Below are 17,329 nucleotides of genomic sequence, written 5' to 3' on the forward strand. Positions count from 1 at the left end.
GGTACATGAATCTCTAATGTACATGGCTCAGTTCTACTTTTCATGGAATTAAATCCTCAAGACATGCACTGGGAAATACTGGACTGAACGAGAACTTTTTAGTTTTCAAAGAACTATGTCAAGGGTTAAGATATTAACTGGACATAGATTTGACACTTGAATATAGTTCAATAAAATACTATCACCCTGTTTTTTGATTACTATAATGGAATAGTTGAATAACTTTTGAATAACTTTATTCCTCTACAGTTCTGGGGTGAAAAGGGCATGCCACTGCTGTACGAGACGGAGCCATCACACATCACAGTCGGGAAGCCCAGAGCAGCGCGGCCTTAGGCTTGCCTTGGCACAGTGTGCTCTCTAAAGAACTAACTCAGGTCTCACAGAGCTATCATATTCCCTTCCCAGGTGGGTACTCCACAACTTACGAACGCTCAGGCCCCAGGTCATCACTGCCACACAGAGTAAGTATCAAGCTCTCAAAACACAACTCTTGAGGGACAGGCAGAGCCATAACTATAGCACAGCAAACATAGATTTATTCTCGGGAGAGTGTCAGGAGGAAGAAAGAGCTGAGACCTCATAATGAAGGGAAAGGCTCAATGGGAGCCTAGGATTCCTCTGGTCCTTGTCTTTCCCTTCAATAACCTTCCTCGCTCAGGACACCACAGCTCAGCGGCTCACTTCACTCACACATTTCCTCACTGATTACAGACCTCTGAGGCTGAGAACAGTGTCTATTTTGTTCTTGGCAACTGTATAGAACTTAAAAAGATTCAGTAAGTACTTGGTAAGTTAATATATAAAGCTGAAAAAGGAAGGAATAGGGTCATGGTGGTACATGTCTATCACCCAACATTTAGAAGGACCCCAAACTCAAGGGCAGCTGGGGTTACACAGTAAGACTATCTCAGAAAACAGTTCCGTATCACACTTGTACTCTGTGGCATTGAGAATCTTCTGTCTTCTGGGCAGAGTATGCTTCAACAAACAGGCTATGAGCTTCACAGATAAGCAACCCATTCTATGGTAAGTCTGATTGGTGGCAATATGGAGAAATAGTTTATGAAAACAGAAAACTGTACTACTTTGTAACAATGCAAATGCATACACATGTGTCTATGTGTAGTGACAACACACAGAAAAGTGAGTACCTTTTATACTAGGGTAATGAGAATATAGTGATTTTCCTTTTTTAAACCTCTATGAAATCCTAACATTAACAGTGACATTTTAAATTCCGATTTGTATGCCAATATTCAAAAAGTGGAAGCAGTATTATTATTTAACAACTGTTTTAAAACTCAGTTCCCATTAATATCTTACATAAAAGAGACTTGAGCCAGACACTCTGCGTCTCTTCAGTATCTGAGTGGCACACGCCATCTGCTAGCCCATAAAGGCTACAAACTCCTCATCCTTAAGCTGGACCAACAAACACTCTGACTTCAAGGCCAAGTGCCATCAGTCTCTCTTCCAGGATACACGTTCACATGGCTGCCACTTGTAATCAAGAGACTGTGGTGAATGAAATCCTAACCACACCATACTAAGAATAGCTATGTGTGTGAATGCGTCCCCTATATGCACACAAAATGTGACAGGACTCTGCTACCACATGTGAGAGCTGAGTGAGGCTTCTAGGTTTGCTGCTTGCTCTGAAACCTCAAGTCACTTTATCTCCTGGCAGGCCTCAGCTCTTAAGACAATGTAATTCACAGGACTTTTGCAGAAATGCACAAGATTAACAGAAGAAAGCAGCTTTTAAAGTAAAGTTCTAGACAAACAGCAAGCGTCTTTAATTCTTAACTACTTTTTGATTATTGAGAAAAACATAATGCCTACTTCACTCTTTAGAATTATAATCTCGGAGGGGACTAAGGAGGTGGCTGCATTGAGATCCCCAGCACCCTCATAAATGTCAGAGGACTGCCTTTAACTCCAGCTCAGGCAGAGAGGGGATCCCTTGAGCAAGCTGGCTAGCTAGACTAGCTAGGCTGGCAAGCTCTGGGTTCAGATAAAAGGCCCTGCCTTGACTAATAAGGGAGAGAGTAATCCAGGATAATTCCCAGTGAAATCGTAGGGTCTCCATACATACTTACAAAGACGTGCACTCACATAAACAGGAGTCCACAAACACACAAACAAGCATGCATACATACACACTACATACACACATACACCATATATATGCCTACACAGACAGAAAGTCTATAAATATGCACATACCACATACACAGAGAAACAAGTATGCATACATGTGCACATGCCACACACATACAAAGATAAATGTGATCCCTCTCAATAGTACTGCTGTGAAAATACGTAATAAAAAAAATATATATAAAAAAAAGATGAGTCAGATGAACAAATTAAAACAACAGCAAGAACCAAAAAAAAAAAAAAAAAAAGTACTGCTGTGGTTGGATTTCAATGTCTCCATAAGCTCGTGATTTTGAACACTTTGTCCCCAGGTGGTGACACTGTTTTGAGACATTGTAGAACCTTTGGAAAGCGGAGTCTGGCTGGAGGGATTTGGATGCGTCTGGCTGGAGGGATTTGGGTGCAGGGAGGAGGGCCTCTAAGGTTGTAGCCTGGTTCCATTTCCAGGCCAAGCTCTCTGCTTGCAGATCCAGAGATGTGAGCAAGCTGCCCCACGCTCCTGCCATCTTGAATAGGGGCTCTCCTGCTACCATGAAACTGCCAGCACAGATACATCTGCCCTAAGCTGCTCTGTCACAACTACACTACTGCACAGTCACCTTCACCACACTCTTTTAGTTTAATCCCTAGAATTCATGTAAAGGTGGAAGGAGAGAACTAACCCTACAGAACAAAACTAACGAGTGTTTAATAATCATTCGAGATGCTTATTCCTATTAAATAGTCAATTGCGAGCACATAGAATATGATGATATTCCTATTAACTACAGGAGGCTGCTCAAGCAGTAAAACTGTACTTTTATAATTGCACACAAATGCACTTAAACTGTACCTACGGACTCAGTGTTTAAACAGCTCTTACCCTTAACGTTACTGCTCGAGCTCTGGGGTTTCGAATAGATGGTCCCGATGACACATAATCCGCTGTATCAATCTCAACTGGAAAATGCTCCTCACATTTCTCATCACTGTCGAGTGCAGCTGGCCACTCAGTGCAGAAATCTGAGAACACAAAGTTATCTCACTTACAGCTTTGTAAGTGATTCCCACTGTAACATGGCTAGCAGACAGGGTAATTACCCAAGCACTCTGGAGTCACCGAGGTGTGGGCACAGGCTCCCCTCTGCATTAACACCCATGTTGCTACTCCTCACCCATTCCTCTGTGTCCATCCTAGTCATAAAGTTTGATTAAAGAAATGACCCGAGAAGGTTAAGTTTAGAGGGAGGAGAAAAGAGATGATGGGGACTGGGGTAGAGCTAGGGGAGCTTACCAGCCATGGCCCAGTCCCCAGCACTAAAATTAAACACACTGTCTTGATGGACATGTCTGGCTCTGTAAATAGCTGTTTTAACTCCCCCTTCCCAACAAAAGGCTCATAGCTCGGTGCCCAGAGTTTACTGCTTGTAAAGAGCAAAAAGTAATGCTGATTCATTCCCAGATCAATATCACTACACAAGATCGGCTGAAAGGAACTCAAATCCCTGAAGGAGCTCAAGTCCTGTCAACAGTCTTCCAGAAACTGACGGTCATCATCGTAAGTGGGACCTAACACTAGCTCCCGCTCTCCCGTATAACCCCAATGAGCCAGTGGGGCAATGGAAAACATATTGTCCTCATCTTCAAGCACGAGAGCCCAGAAAGAAGGTAGGTCTGGGCCTGAGACTAGACCACAACAATTTCCCAAGCACTTGTGGACAGGTGGACAGGGCTCTCTCACCCCCAAGCCGAGGCATAAACTCAGCTTCCATTTGTTGATGGGGGAACTGCCGGCTTCCCAGTTACTGGGATGTGATTTCACACTGCCTTACCCCACAAGGTCAGGATGGAAAGGGATTTGAGGCGAGAATGAAGGTCTCTCTTGCGGTGGTCTCTTCTCATTTCCTAAAGAGCCTCACTCTAAGAACAAGCACAAGCTATCAGTTCCTCCAGTTATAACGTTGGACCTCAGAGACCCAGGCTTCCTCCTATAAGGCACGCTGCCGAGAGAGGCTGCCATCACTTCAGACAGATAGCCTAGGGGACATTGAGAGGTCCTTCCCTTGTGACTTTTCTCCAAGTTAACAATTCCCCAATGGGTAGTACTTTGCTTATCTTTCTTTAGGCTTGATCAGGGTCAATAAGATGTCACGATTTATAAAGATTCTCTGACATCACTGACTTGTGTGGAGGCCGCAGGGGCCATGAATTCAAGGTCACCCTGGGCTACATAGAAAGTGCCAGCCAGCCAGAGCTGCCCTACAAGACCCTGTCTCAAACAAAATAACAACCAACCCCTAAAGCCTGTTTTGAGAGAAGTCAGGGAGGCATCACTGAAATGGAGAACATTGTGGCCTGAGAACAGAGGACAGCAGGGCAGGGCCAGTCGCCATTTGTCATGGACTCCAGCAGCACACTGCTCCGACACAGGCACAGCCGCTAAACACTCAGACCAGTCTGCAGAAGTACAAGGGCTTCTGCTTTTGCACGGTGTAATTTTTCCCTTTTAAACTGCAAATAAGTCATTTCAATCACCAGATGATAATTACAGTTTTTACGTTAAATTACCTAAATTATGTGTCTAAAAAGTGCAGCCAACTGGAAAGCACATAATAGACCCCGTTAGCGTCTCCTCATCTGACAGGCGTAGCAGTGGGCAGACTCTGAAGAACCCTGGCTTCTATTTAACTTCTCCACTGATTACCCAAGCTTTGGTAAATTACTGAACTTTCCTGAATTTCACATTTTCCATTTGCAAGTTAGATATAAAATCTGAAGTGACCTACTTTGAAAAAAGTTTGAGAAGAAATGCTGAAAACCCGTGAGTCTTCTGGAAGATACAATCCCAAGCCAGGACTGGCAGAAGCGTAATTAAGGAAACAGGCAAACGCTCACTTATGCTCTGTAAGAAAGAAACACTGCTGTGCTCCTGGATGTGCTGTGCAAACGCCTTCATTCTGAAGTAGGAACTAGAGGACTCCCTGACCAGTACTATCCGTTGATGAGTATAAGCACATTTAAAAGACAATGTTTAGAAAGGAAAACTGGGGTCAGCAACATGGCTCAGTGAGTGAAGAAAGACGCTGGCTGCCAAGGCTGGCTGCTTGAGCTTGATCCCAGGGAGCTACATGCTGAAAGGAGAGAGCTGGCCTATAAGTTATCCCTGACCTCCACATGCACACCACAGCAAGCACCTGCCCTAGCACATGCACACACACACACACACACACACACACACACACACCCCACAGCAAGCACCTGCCCTAGCACATACACACGCACACAGAATAAATAAAATGCAATTTAAAAAAAATTTTAAATTAAAGAGGTAAAAACTGAAATTTACCATGGTGTATAGAAATGCATTTGTTAACTGGCTTTTACAAGACCAAAAAAAAAAAAAAAGGAATTCAATCTGACCATTACAGCTCCAATCTGGAACAGTTCATTTCATTCTTTTCCTAAAAAGTCAGGTCAAGTACTCTGAACACCAACAGAATACTTTACAGAACACTTTACAGAACACTTTACAGAACACTTTACAGAATACTTTAGCAGGGTAATTAGGATACAGCATTAGAGATGCTGTCTGAAGGTACTAACTCAACTACAGAATCCCTGATAGCTGCAACTTCAAACTAGGAAATATCAGAGATGTTTATCTATATATATATATATATATATGACTTGGTACAAATGAGATCAAAATGAATCAGAATATAAGCATAGTTATACACACACACACAACCACATGAAAACGTGTCTTTGCACCATTGATGATATTGGGAGTGACATACTTCCACTGGGTTCACTGTGTAAGCTGGTGACACGGCTCTGGGAGGCTGTCGAACCTCTGGGAGGTGGGGCCTAGCTGGAGGAAATTGGTGTAGGGTTGTCTGTTGAGACACTCAGCCAGTTTACACTCTGGCTGTGTCATCTAGGAGCCAAAGCTATGCCTTCCCTGCCATGACAGACTATATTGTCTCAGATTATGAGCACAAACCAACCCTCCCATAAGCATTTCAGTTGGTGCTCTATTACAGTGAGGAAAAAGTACTGCTAATCACATGGGAAGGAGAAGCCGTAATACAGGTGGATGACAGGTTCACTGCTGCCCAGGGAGCAACAGGCACTGCTCCGAGTCAGCTGGCAGCAGTGGGGCCGAGCTCCTGCAATCACTTCTGTATTTATTCATAAGCATACACGGCATACAAAGCACAAGCTCTAAGTACATACTCAGTGCTCTGGAAGTGAGTACAGGAACTAAGTGATGATCAAAAGAGCGTTCTGGGGTGAGAGGCAGGGATGAAGGGGCAGGAGGTTTCTACTATCTGATTAGAGACACACACACACACACAATCACTTTTTGTCAATGTTCTAAAACAATCAACCAGGTCAAACCTGTAATCCCAACACTCTGGAGGCCAAAAGACTGAATGCTGCACGGTAGAGGCCAGTTTGTTCTACACAGCAAGTTTCAGATCAACCTGGGTCACACAACAAGACCCGTCTCAAAACAATTAAAAATAAATAAATAAACCAACTCCAGGATAGCTCTTTGCTGTATAGCAGCCTGTTGCTGGCCCCACTGACCACACTGCTATCTAGCATCTGCCTGCACAGTTAAGTCTGAGCCTCACTCATTTGAATCTATTGACAAAACTGCAGTGTTCTCTCCAGTCTACACAAGTGCTTTCTCTAATTCAACAAGTCCTCACCCTGCCTACAAGCAAGAATCATGGCTTGGTGGCCTGTCAAGTCTTGGTGTCTGTGGGACACCGGCCAGAGCTGTCGGGTGTCTGGAGACCTCTAAAACAGGGCAGCAGTTGCCACTACTCTTGGTTAACCATCAGAACTTGAAAGTTAAGATGCAATTGCTGAAGACAATGTGATCACGGGACACAAAGAAGCCACATGGGTACTGACAGGAAAGCTTCCTCCCCACTGGGTAGTTAGCACAGTTCCAGAAGTTGCTACCCAGGCTGTTGGGGCAAAAATCATCAACAGTCTCGCCCAACTATAAGCCACAAGTTACGGTAACAAATGATGTGGCAACAGGCATTGTGTAGGTGACTACTTTCTGATTGGATTTCAGACCTGTTCCACAGGAGGAAACACATATCCATTCTTAAACCTGGTCAAGAACTCCCAAGTGGGGACCTCACAGGACGTGGGGTGAACTGCTATCATCTGGCTAAAGGACACGATATGAAACTGCCCTCCGCATCCATATCTCTATACCTATAAACTAGGGAAGCTCTAGGACTACATCAAAGCAGCACTGTGCAGGAGACAGTGGTTAAGTCAAATTCACAACTGGCTAAAGTGTCTGTCTGTGGGATGCTCAGCTATAAATGGGACATGCGCAGTCCCACTCCACCCCACCCAAAGGATTATTGACCATCATAGAAGATGGGGTGGAGATGCTGTAAAAGCCAAGGTCAGGGAAAAGCAGACTGAAACTGTCCACTGGACACGAAAGAACTGTTGTGCTCACAACTCTCAATTGCTGTGGCTGCCCACACAAGATCACACTAGTCATGTGGAATGGGGAGGGGCTAAGTCGCCACCCCTAGCTGAGGAACTATTGATAGCCGGTGTCTTCTTGGGGAATCATGCTATAGTGTGTGGGTGACCCCCATACCCATGAATATATGGACAGAACAAAACGAACTCAGCAGATCATCTAATAAATAAATAGGTCACAAACTTGGGGCTGGAAGGTGTATCATGGTGGGATTAGGGTGAATATGACAAACATATATTGCATGCATGTATAAAATGTTCAAAGATAAGCAAATTATGTGCTTTTAAATGATATACCTTCATATTTGAACTCAGCCACTTTACAGAATGAACAAAATACAGCATGACCAACAATGTGATACAATGTAGCAAGTCAGTTTTTGGATAGATGAATGTACTTGACCTGCAGAACAGTATTTTAGGAAAGATTCACAGTGGCTTCTTAGAGTCATTTGGCAGCTTCTATAAACGTGTTAGCCCATTCCAGGGGAAAGAGCACAATATAAACATAACAGCACCAAACTCAGGTCACCCTGAGCCTCACACTCTTACAATAATAGTGGTCATTTGCTTCTGCTATTGCACATCCATTAAATATTCATGACAATGTTTATTTCCTAAATGTAAAATGGAACTAGGGTAACAGAGTCTATCATCTGGTGATTTAAAATATATGTGGCTTTGGTTTTTTGGGTTTTTTTTTTGTTGTTGTTGTTGTTTTTGGGGGGGGGGTTGGTCTTGCTTGTTAGTTTGGTTTTTTGATAGTCAGATAGTCCAGGCTAGCTTCAAACTGTCCACCCACTCAGCTCATCCTATTGAGAGCAAGGATAACAGGGTGCATAACTACGCCTCTGTTTCAATCTATTTATTTTTATGACCTTATAGTATTCAGGAAAAAAAATATTTGTAAAAGGCTGAGAGATAGTGGCTTTGCAGTTAAGAGCACTGGTTGACTGGTTGTTCTCTCAGAGGGAAGGACCTAGGTTTGACTCCCGGTACCCAGTGGTGGCTGACAACCATCTCTAGCTCCAGCTCCAGGAGATCTGAGACCCTTTTCTGTCCTCCTTGCATGCATATGGTGCACAAATATACATGCAGGTAAAAACATGCACACACAAGACCATGATAATATTAACAAACATAAATTGCTTATACACTTAACATCTTGAACAATGAACAAAGCTTTGTTTAATGGAGAGAGGCAGGAAAGCAGTGCCCTCCTGGAGCCCTAGCATTTGACAGGCTGAGTTAGGAGTACTATGAATTTTGGGTTAGCTTGGGCAATATCCAGGCCAACCTGGGCTACCTAGCAAATAAGAGCAAGACCCTATGAACAAGCCAAAATTAACGTAAAAAGAGACAGAGACTTAGAACATGATGTATCTCCTTAGGCCTGAGACCCTTTGCTGAATGTTCCCAGAAGAAAACGTACCTTTCAGCGCTGCACAGTGCCTTTTAATTGCCACAGGAGTCAAATGCAGAAAATTTGGGATCTAAAACAGAGATGTTTTAAAAGGATAAATTACAGCCAAATTTCTCTTCCCCTAATCCCTACCACCTAGAGTCTCACTATGTTTCCTGGGTAATTTTAAACTCATAAGCTCATGTGGCCTTCCTGCTTCAGCCTCCTGAGCGGCTGGGACTCCAGGCACCCATCACCATGCCAGCTATGCCAGAAACACATGAAAAGGATCATAGTCCTATAAACCAAACCACAGGCCCAATGAGTCATCTACATAAAAGCTCTTCTATAGCATCGGATCTAAGCACAGGCATCAGGACCAGAAGCAGATCCAGCATGGACACGCTGGAGTCCGACAGCGCGTTGTCTTGTAAGAACAACCATGTTAAAGAACCAACCCTTTCATAACACTCTTTATGCCGTGCACCCACAGCATTCAGGTACAGCTGCAGTGTGAAACTGAAGGCGTGCAGCCTGCGTTAGCTCACACTTGCAATTCCAGCATTCAGGGATGCTGATGCAGAATGATCATAACGACAAGGTCATCTGGGGCCACACAGCAATACAGTCTCAAAGATGAAAATAATAGTAATAATAATAGTTCTGAGAGCATTAAAGGCAGCAATCTGTCAGTCACACAATTCTCCAAGAAACCTGGTATATTATTTTTACTTTGCACGTAATTAAGCACTTTATAAACTGAATGGACGAAGCCAGCAAATCTTGACTAAATTATTGATTCTATTTATTAATTAATTTATTTTTTGAGAAACGGTCTCCTGTAGTCCAGGATAGCCTGGAACTTGTTATGAACACCTGATCCTTCTGCCTCAGCCTCCCAAGTGCTGGTGTTGCAAGAACGTCCCACCACTCCAGCTCTTAACCAGTTTAATAAAGTAAGGAATACACTGAAACGGTGTAGCACAAAGGCAAGCAAAATTTAGGAAAGGTCAAAGATTTGATTTGTTCAATAAGAAACTGTTGCCAGCATAGTTTTAAAAATTATTTAAGTGCTCTTTTTTTTTTAATTATTTTCTTTTTTATGTATACAAATGTTTGGCCTGCATGTATATATTTGTACTGTGCATGCCTGGTGCTGGAGGAATAAGTCAGAAGTAGGCTTTGAATCCCTTGGGACTGGAGTTACAGATGGTCATGAGCCACCATGTGGGTGCTGGGCATCAAACTCAGGTCCTCAGGAAGAGCAAGCAGCCAGTGCTCCTAACGGCTGATCCATCGCTCCAGGCCCTACCAGCATACTTTATATAACAATGTTCAGCAAGAAAAAAGCAATTTATCTTAAACTCATTTGGAAAGAAAAATTAAAAAGCAGAAAGCTACTCTAAAAACTATGCCATGAATTTTGAATATTGATCAGAAAATATTTACTTAAAATCCAGTGAAAAAGAGGAACAACACACTGGCATTATGGGATGGGTGGCTTTTTTTGCTGTTATTCTTTTATTTTGAAACATAAAAATGTAAGGCTTGGGATCACAAAAGGGAAAAATAATTGCTGATGTTGCTGAGGCTGTGAGCATGCTCAGTGCCACCACCTCGGGGACAGATGGCTTTATACTGAGGTCTCCTCATCTGAAGTCCTGTTTCTTCAGTGTTTGCTTTCTTGTCTCTGGAAATGCTCTCCCTGGCAAGCCACACTCACCCCACTGTGTAGGACACCCCTCACCCTGTTCTGCTCCTTTCTTTTAGCAAAGTTTTATAATTCTGGCAGCTGGGAGAGGGAAGCAGAAGCAGAAGAGAGATACTGAGTTCAAGGCCACTGTGGGCATGACCGTCTCAATGGGTCTGTGTGGAACCTGCACGTCCTGATTTTCAGAGTCAGTTTATTTTCTGCTCCTTAGTTACACTTGAACGTTACAATAGAAAAGGCCACGAGAAGCCACAGGATTGACCAATCTTTATTAAATGCCTATGACTCTAAGTCCTCTTTACCATGAACAAAGTCTATCATTACCTGAAATAGAGATCTACAACATAATGTGCGGCTCTCTACTGGATGCTTCACACAACGGGTGGGGTGGGTCAGGGTTAAGCACCCGAGGAGCTGGCTGCGCCCTGATCCCACCACTTACCTTTAAAAGCTCTAGATTCCCTTCCTTCGCCATGGGCACACCCTTCTTTACTGGGTATCCCATTCGAACAGGTAGAGGAACAGCTGAGGGTTTAAACGGTGCGGCAGTGGGGTAAACACTGGGCCAGTCCTGATCAGTATCCATCTTCTCCGTCCTAGGAGGTAGTGCCTAAGAAGCATGACATACTTAAAATCTTTCAATATAAACATTCTTTAATATTACGACAAAATCTGTAATTAAAATACATAAAAGTTGAGCTACCCTATACAAAACCATATTTCAAAGCCTGAGGAACTGAGAAAGGCCCTTGCTGTGCATACCTGGTGATCTGAATTTGACCCTGGGAATCCATACCGGGTGAAAAGAACCAACCTCCACACACCATGCACACGTGTGCCCCCACACAACAAACAGTAGTGAGTAAAATACGCCCATTTCCAACAAATCTGTTGTTCGAGTAATAAACACTAACTCAAATAAATATCTGCACAGCTGCTTCAAATGATGACAAGATCTCCTTTAAAGCCACAGTTCCTTTACAAGGATTAATTTATGAAGTTTTAAACTTACACCCATGATGTAAATCAAACACGAGAAAGTATTAAGAACTTGGAAACAGGGCTGGGGACTTGGCTCAGTTGGTAGGTAGGGTGCTGCTTAGCACGCACAAAGGCCCGGATTAGATCCCAGCAACTAGATATGGTGGTGCACACCTATAATGCCAGCTCCTGAGAAGTGGTCAGAAGTTCTAAGTCAGGGGCTGGAGAAATGGCTCAACAGTTAAGAGCACTTGCTGCTCTAAAAGAGAACTTAGGTTCAGTTCCCAGCACCCACATGGTGGCTCACAACAGTCTGTAACTCCAATTTCAGGCAACCTGATGCCCTCTTATAGTTTCCCTGGATACTAGGCACATACATAGTGCACATACACACATCCAGGCAAAACACTCATATAGATAAAATAAAAATAAATAAATCTTGAAACATGGTTTTAAAAGTTCTAGGTCATACATACATCTTACAAAGCAAGTTTGAGGCCATCATGGGCTATAGGAGTCCCTACCTCAAAAGGGGGAGGAAGCCATGGCAGTAGGTCTGGGGTAGTGGGAAGGAACTTGGGAATAAGGAAGATACGACAGTGTAAACACTTACAGGTCTGTGAGACAGCTCAGCAAGTAAAGATGTGCGCCAGCAAGCCTGACAACCTGAGTTCCCTCCTGAGACCCACACAGTAGAGAGCACTGACTCCTCAAAGTTGTCCTCTGACCTCCACACATATGCCATAGCGTGCACACATGCACACACATTCACATACACAACACACACTCTCACATAATTACATGTAATTTAAAATTTTTAAAAAATAAAGAGCAAGCATTTGAGATAAATTAATGAAGGTTAAACAGGTTTTAAAATGCATAACCTCTCTCCTAGGCCCAGAGATAAATGACTTGACAGCCTAGCCAATCAAATTAACACACATGAGTATTTTAAAGTGTTAGATAGAAGGGGATGGCCCCATTCAGAAGGTAGGATTTAGGGTAAGCATGGCTCAGTGGTTGAGAGCATTTACTGTTCTTGCAAAGGACCCAAGTTCTGTCCCTATCACCCACATCAGATCCACTTGTAACTGCAGTTCCGGGAGTCTGATGTCCTCTTCTGGTCTGCACAGGCACCCGACTGGTACACATAAACTTACACATACACAAATACACATTAGTAAATAAAAGTAAATACTTTGTAAAAGTGGGGGTTAGGCTGGCAAAATTTAGTCATGCCATCTAAATTGTAACATCAGGGTGGTACATGTCCCAAAGTGAGAACTATTCCTCTGAAAATTACTGCCCTAGGTGACCACTGCCTGGGCCTTGGACTCCTTGCTCATCAACTGACCTGAACTCCTAACAATACCCAGAGGAGAAAAACAATGCCCAGAGGAGATTAACGCTGACCACTGAAAGCGTCATCAAACAGTCTGTGTTCTGTGTGCACCTGCTTTCTGGTGTGTCTATGTAAGTCTACTTCCTGGAGCTGATGATTTGAAGGCTAACTCCTAGCAAGGTCTGGGAGCTGCCCAGAGGCCTTGTGAAGCCTCCTCTAGGGCACCCTCCACTTCACCTCAGGGCTTTAGAAATCATTCGAATAGAGCAGAATAAACAAATTCGTGTACCTTTCTCCTCATCGGCTTTTCACTTCTGGATACCATACCTAAAAGACAAGAATTTATAATGAACCATTGTTCAAAATCACTGGCTTACAGTTCTAACACAACTTATGATATTTAGTAACATGAAAATGGAACAATAACCTGCTGTCTCCAAGTTGTGAATAATGGGGATAAAGAAACTCCATGGCAATTACGATACAGTAAACTCATCATCTAAAGAAATACATCCTTCCTTCAGAGTCTTGCACAGTAGCCCAGGCTGGTTCTTAACTTGCTGCAATCCTTCTGCCTCAGTCTCCCAAGTGCAATTACAGGCGTGCAACATCCATACCCAGCTAAGAAAATATTTTCACGAATTCTAGGCTTTATAGTATAGTAAGTTCATGTTCTGACATAATACCCGTGAAAGTATTCTGAATCTTTAAAGACAGCTGATTTGAAATGTCCGTCCAATGACAAAAATGATCAATAACAAAACTCATGAACAGAACATTTAAGTCACAGGACTCTGTAGAAGTGGTTCGAGTCTTCATATACCAAAAGTTTTTACCATAGGTAAACAAATGCTTTGCTATAGAAACAGCAACACTCACTAAGTACTTCTCCATAGACTATCCTAGACTACTCCTCATCACTTATTTAGCCTCACTCACTATGACAAATAAAAGTATTATTGTCTTTTTTAGAGGCCACTTTTAGTCAAAAAAATCAAAGGACAAGATAAGGTGACTGCAGCATAGCATGCAAGATTCCTCATGTTTTGGTCCACTGCCTCCAGCCTTACTTTTAAGAGCTCCACAGCTGCAAGGGGCTTTCAGTACCAGGCCATGTCCCCAGCCCCGTCTCCATCGCTAAACTCTGTTCTCTGCCTGGAACACATTTCCCATGATCCTGTCTCTCCTTCCCTGTCCCTACTCTGTTTCTTCATCTGACATATTTCTATTCATCCCACAATGCTCATTCTTTCAAAAATCGAGGGCTACTATTCATCACAAACCAGGAACACAGTAATGAGTACAACACAGCTTTTGCTCTCGGTATTGTTGCTGCAGTATATAGCCTGCAGATGGCCTGGCCCCGTGGCTGACACCTGTGCTGCTAGCCTGCAGGTGGTCTGTCATGAGATGTCTCCACCTTCCTAACTATGAGAATCAAGTCTCCTAGGGAATCCCTTTTCAGTTTATTACCTGTCCTGGTTAGGTTTTCTATTGCTGCAATGAATGGTCCTGCATACCGAAGACAGGCAGATTCATGAAGGGGGTCCATACTTTTACAATTTAGTAACATTTCATTCTGTGGGTTTTAGAAAAACAGACTTTCAAGGCAGTACTTGCCTGTCAGCTAGACTATGATGCTGATTATACATTTTGTCTTGTTGTTGACAATCTATACCTTGTAGGATGTTTTCATTAAGAAAACCTCAAATCGGGTTAAAGTAGGGATTTCATAATGAACTCTAGAGTGTGAGAAGAGAGGCAGCCCTAGTGGGTGATGGGAGAATTCTAGAAACCCCAGATACTTTGTACCTCAGCTTTGACTGGGCACAGTTCCTGGTCGTGCAGTGAACTTGGGGCTCGTGGAGTTTGTTTGCTTGAATTTCTAAAAGGAATTCCTCTTTCAATGATGGAAGTCTGAATATTCCAAAATACTGAAGAGATGCCCTTGGCCGAAAGGTAAAGAAGAGATATGCAAGTATATTTCAGGAAGCAGAAACTCTGCTAAAGGAAGTCTTAGTCTCTGCCATGGTGGGACAATCTATAGGCTTTTTATGGTACTATTCACTTTGGGGCTGAATCTACAGAGAAATGAGCATCATCCCATCTTGAGTGATGCAGACCAGGAATGCCCGCAACATCAGACTCAGTCTTCACAGCACAAGGAGACACTTGTTACTGAGATGCTTATTCCTACAGTGCCAAACACCTGGCCACAGCTGCATTTAGTTCACATCGCCAAATATCCCTCTTATCTGACCTTAGAGATTAGAGAGAGCACAGAAAATAGAAACAGGTAAACGAACTCAGAATCAGTATGGCTGATATTGAAAAAAGGACAGACAACTGAAAAGGGTCACCATATTTAATGTGCATCCACAAGACAGGCTTAGCAAAGGGTTTCTAATCCCTGTAAACGGCACTAACACTCCTCCAACGGCTCAGGCAAGGATTTATCTTCAAGGTCCACATCAAATCCATCAGTAAATCCTATTTGGCTTCATCCTCAAACTACATCCTATAAGCCAAACCACCTTCTGCACTGTTACCATCATCTTGCTTGGAATACCAACAGCCTCCAAATAGGTCTTGCAGTCTTACCCTGCTGAAGTGAGTCACCACACAGATGCCAGTGATCGATCCTTCACAAGTAGAAACCATGTCACTTCTCTATTCTAGTGTGATCCTCGAGTTCTAACAAAATCCAAGCTCAAAGCAAAACCAAACACCCAAATCCTTAAAGCTCAGCCCACTTCTCTGACATCTTGGATTGCCACTCGACCCTTTACTTGAACAGCTCTGGCCCGGGTGTCCCTTTCTTTTCCTTGATCATGTCTAACCTCTTTGAGAAGAACAGCGCTCTTATCTCAAATCGTCGTGACTGCTCAAACATCTTTTCCTCTGGGAGGTTTCTCCTCACTATTCCATCCTACCTTATAGCCACTTCTTCAACAGCATATCGTTTTCAATACTGTGCTTTCTTTTTCTTCGTGATAAGTTTTATTGTTACCGTTTACCTGTGTTTACGCGCTACTTCAAAACTTTGATAGACTGCCAGCCTCTGCAACTCTGCCTAACACACTTAAGAGAATAAAAGAGCGAAAACTTGGGGATAGACACATCTTAGGACTATGAGGAGCCACTATGATGTATTAAGTAATCTATAATTTACCCGGAAACCATCTGTGGATTTTCAACAAGGGAGTGGAAAGGCACGACGTGCTGTGATCAGGTCTGCAGGAGAGCGAGCGCGGAAGGAAGAAGCATGCCCTGCAGGAGAGGCGGCGGGGAAGGCCCTGGTCGGCAGGTGCCCGCTCCCGGCAGGCCCTTTCCTGCTGCCCACTCTTGCACGCGGCTCCCGTCGCTGCATTCCCTCCAGCCCCACGCTTGCACCGACTCTCACACCACAGTGCGCCCCGAAACCCTGCGGTGGGCCGGGCTCAGCGAACGCACTCGTGGAAATGCGCGACGACCTCCAGAGAAACACAGGAAGGTCACGGAGCGCACGGCCTCCCTTATCCCTCCCAGCCCGCGGCGGCGCACCCACACTCACGCGGGCCGGCTCTCGGAGCCGCGGGCCTGGCGACCGAGGAGAAGGTGCGCAGGCCGTGCGCTCCCGGGCACAGGGTCTGCCTCAGCTGCAGCGCAGCGGCCGCCATGATAAAGGACGGCGAGCCGGAGCGGACAAGCACCGCCAGGAGGAGGCGGGACCGGAAGTGTGTAACCTGGGAACGGAAGTGCACTGGGCAAAGGGATAGCGGAACTGTGGCTCTTGGTTGGCTGGTGTGGAATGATGGGGATTCTGACCTACAAGTCTCACAGTCTACGTCTACTGGCCTGATTTGTTTGTTTGTTTGTTTGTTTTAATGGCTGTTCTACGAAGTTTTTCTCCTTTCCCTTTTATTTGTATATTTTATGTATATTGGTGTTTTCCTGCATATCAGCACACCATGTGCCACTGCGCCAGCAGCAGACATGGAGTTAGGGAAGTAATGGGCTTCCTCGTGGATGCTGGAAACCGAACCTTAGTCCCTTGGAAGAGTAGTCCCTGCTTAATCAATGCACCACCTCTTCAGTCCATTTTTTTTCTTTGTTCCATTTTCTTCCTTTCTCCTCCTTCTACCCTTTTTCTCTCTCTCTTTTTTTTTTTTTTTTTTTTTTTTACAATCATGCTGCTCCAGTCTCCCAATTGCTGGAATATAGCATAACACCTAGCTTTTAATTA

At 43.9% G+C, this 17,329-nt stretch overlaps 1 protein-coding gene across 2 annotated transcripts in view; it reads right to left on the reverse strand.

Moving 5' to 3' along the window:
- Mrps35 (mitochondrial ribosomal protein S35) overlaps nucleotides 1-16,807 on the reverse strand; it is a 28,878-nt gene extending 12,071 nt beyond the window's left edge. Inside the window, exons 1-5 of one of the 2 annotated variants that reach the window (XM_021165166.2) lie at nucleotides 16,658-16,807; nucleotides 13,394-13,431; nucleotides 11,224-11,391; nucleotides 9,101-9,161; nucleotides 3,026-3,165 (exon numbers count right to left, since the gene is read on the reverse strand). In XM_021165166.2, the coding sequence (XP_021020825.1) occupies nucleotides 3,026-3,165; nucleotides 9,101-9,161; nucleotides 11,224-11,391; nucleotides 13,394-13,431; nucleotides 16,658-16,763 (513 nt within the window). In that variant the 5' untranslated portion in view covers nucleotides 16,764-16,807. Of the gene's footprint in view, nucleotides 1-3,025; nucleotides 3,166-9,100; nucleotides 9,162-11,223; nucleotides 11,392-13,393; nucleotides 13,432-16,276; nucleotides 16,543-16,657 lie in introns of those variants that run through there. The other variant, XM_021165167.3, reaches the window with a different exon arrangement.
- Nucleotides 16,808-17,329: the final 522 nt, after the last annotated feature.

Source organism: Mus caroli, unplaced genomic scaffold (genome assembly GCF_978045245.1).
Source record: "Mus caroli unplaced genomic scaffold, Mus_caroli_1 scaffold_7, whole genome shotgun sequence".
NCBI lineage: Eukaryota > Metazoa > Chordata > Mammalia > Rodentia > Muridae > Mus > Mus caroli.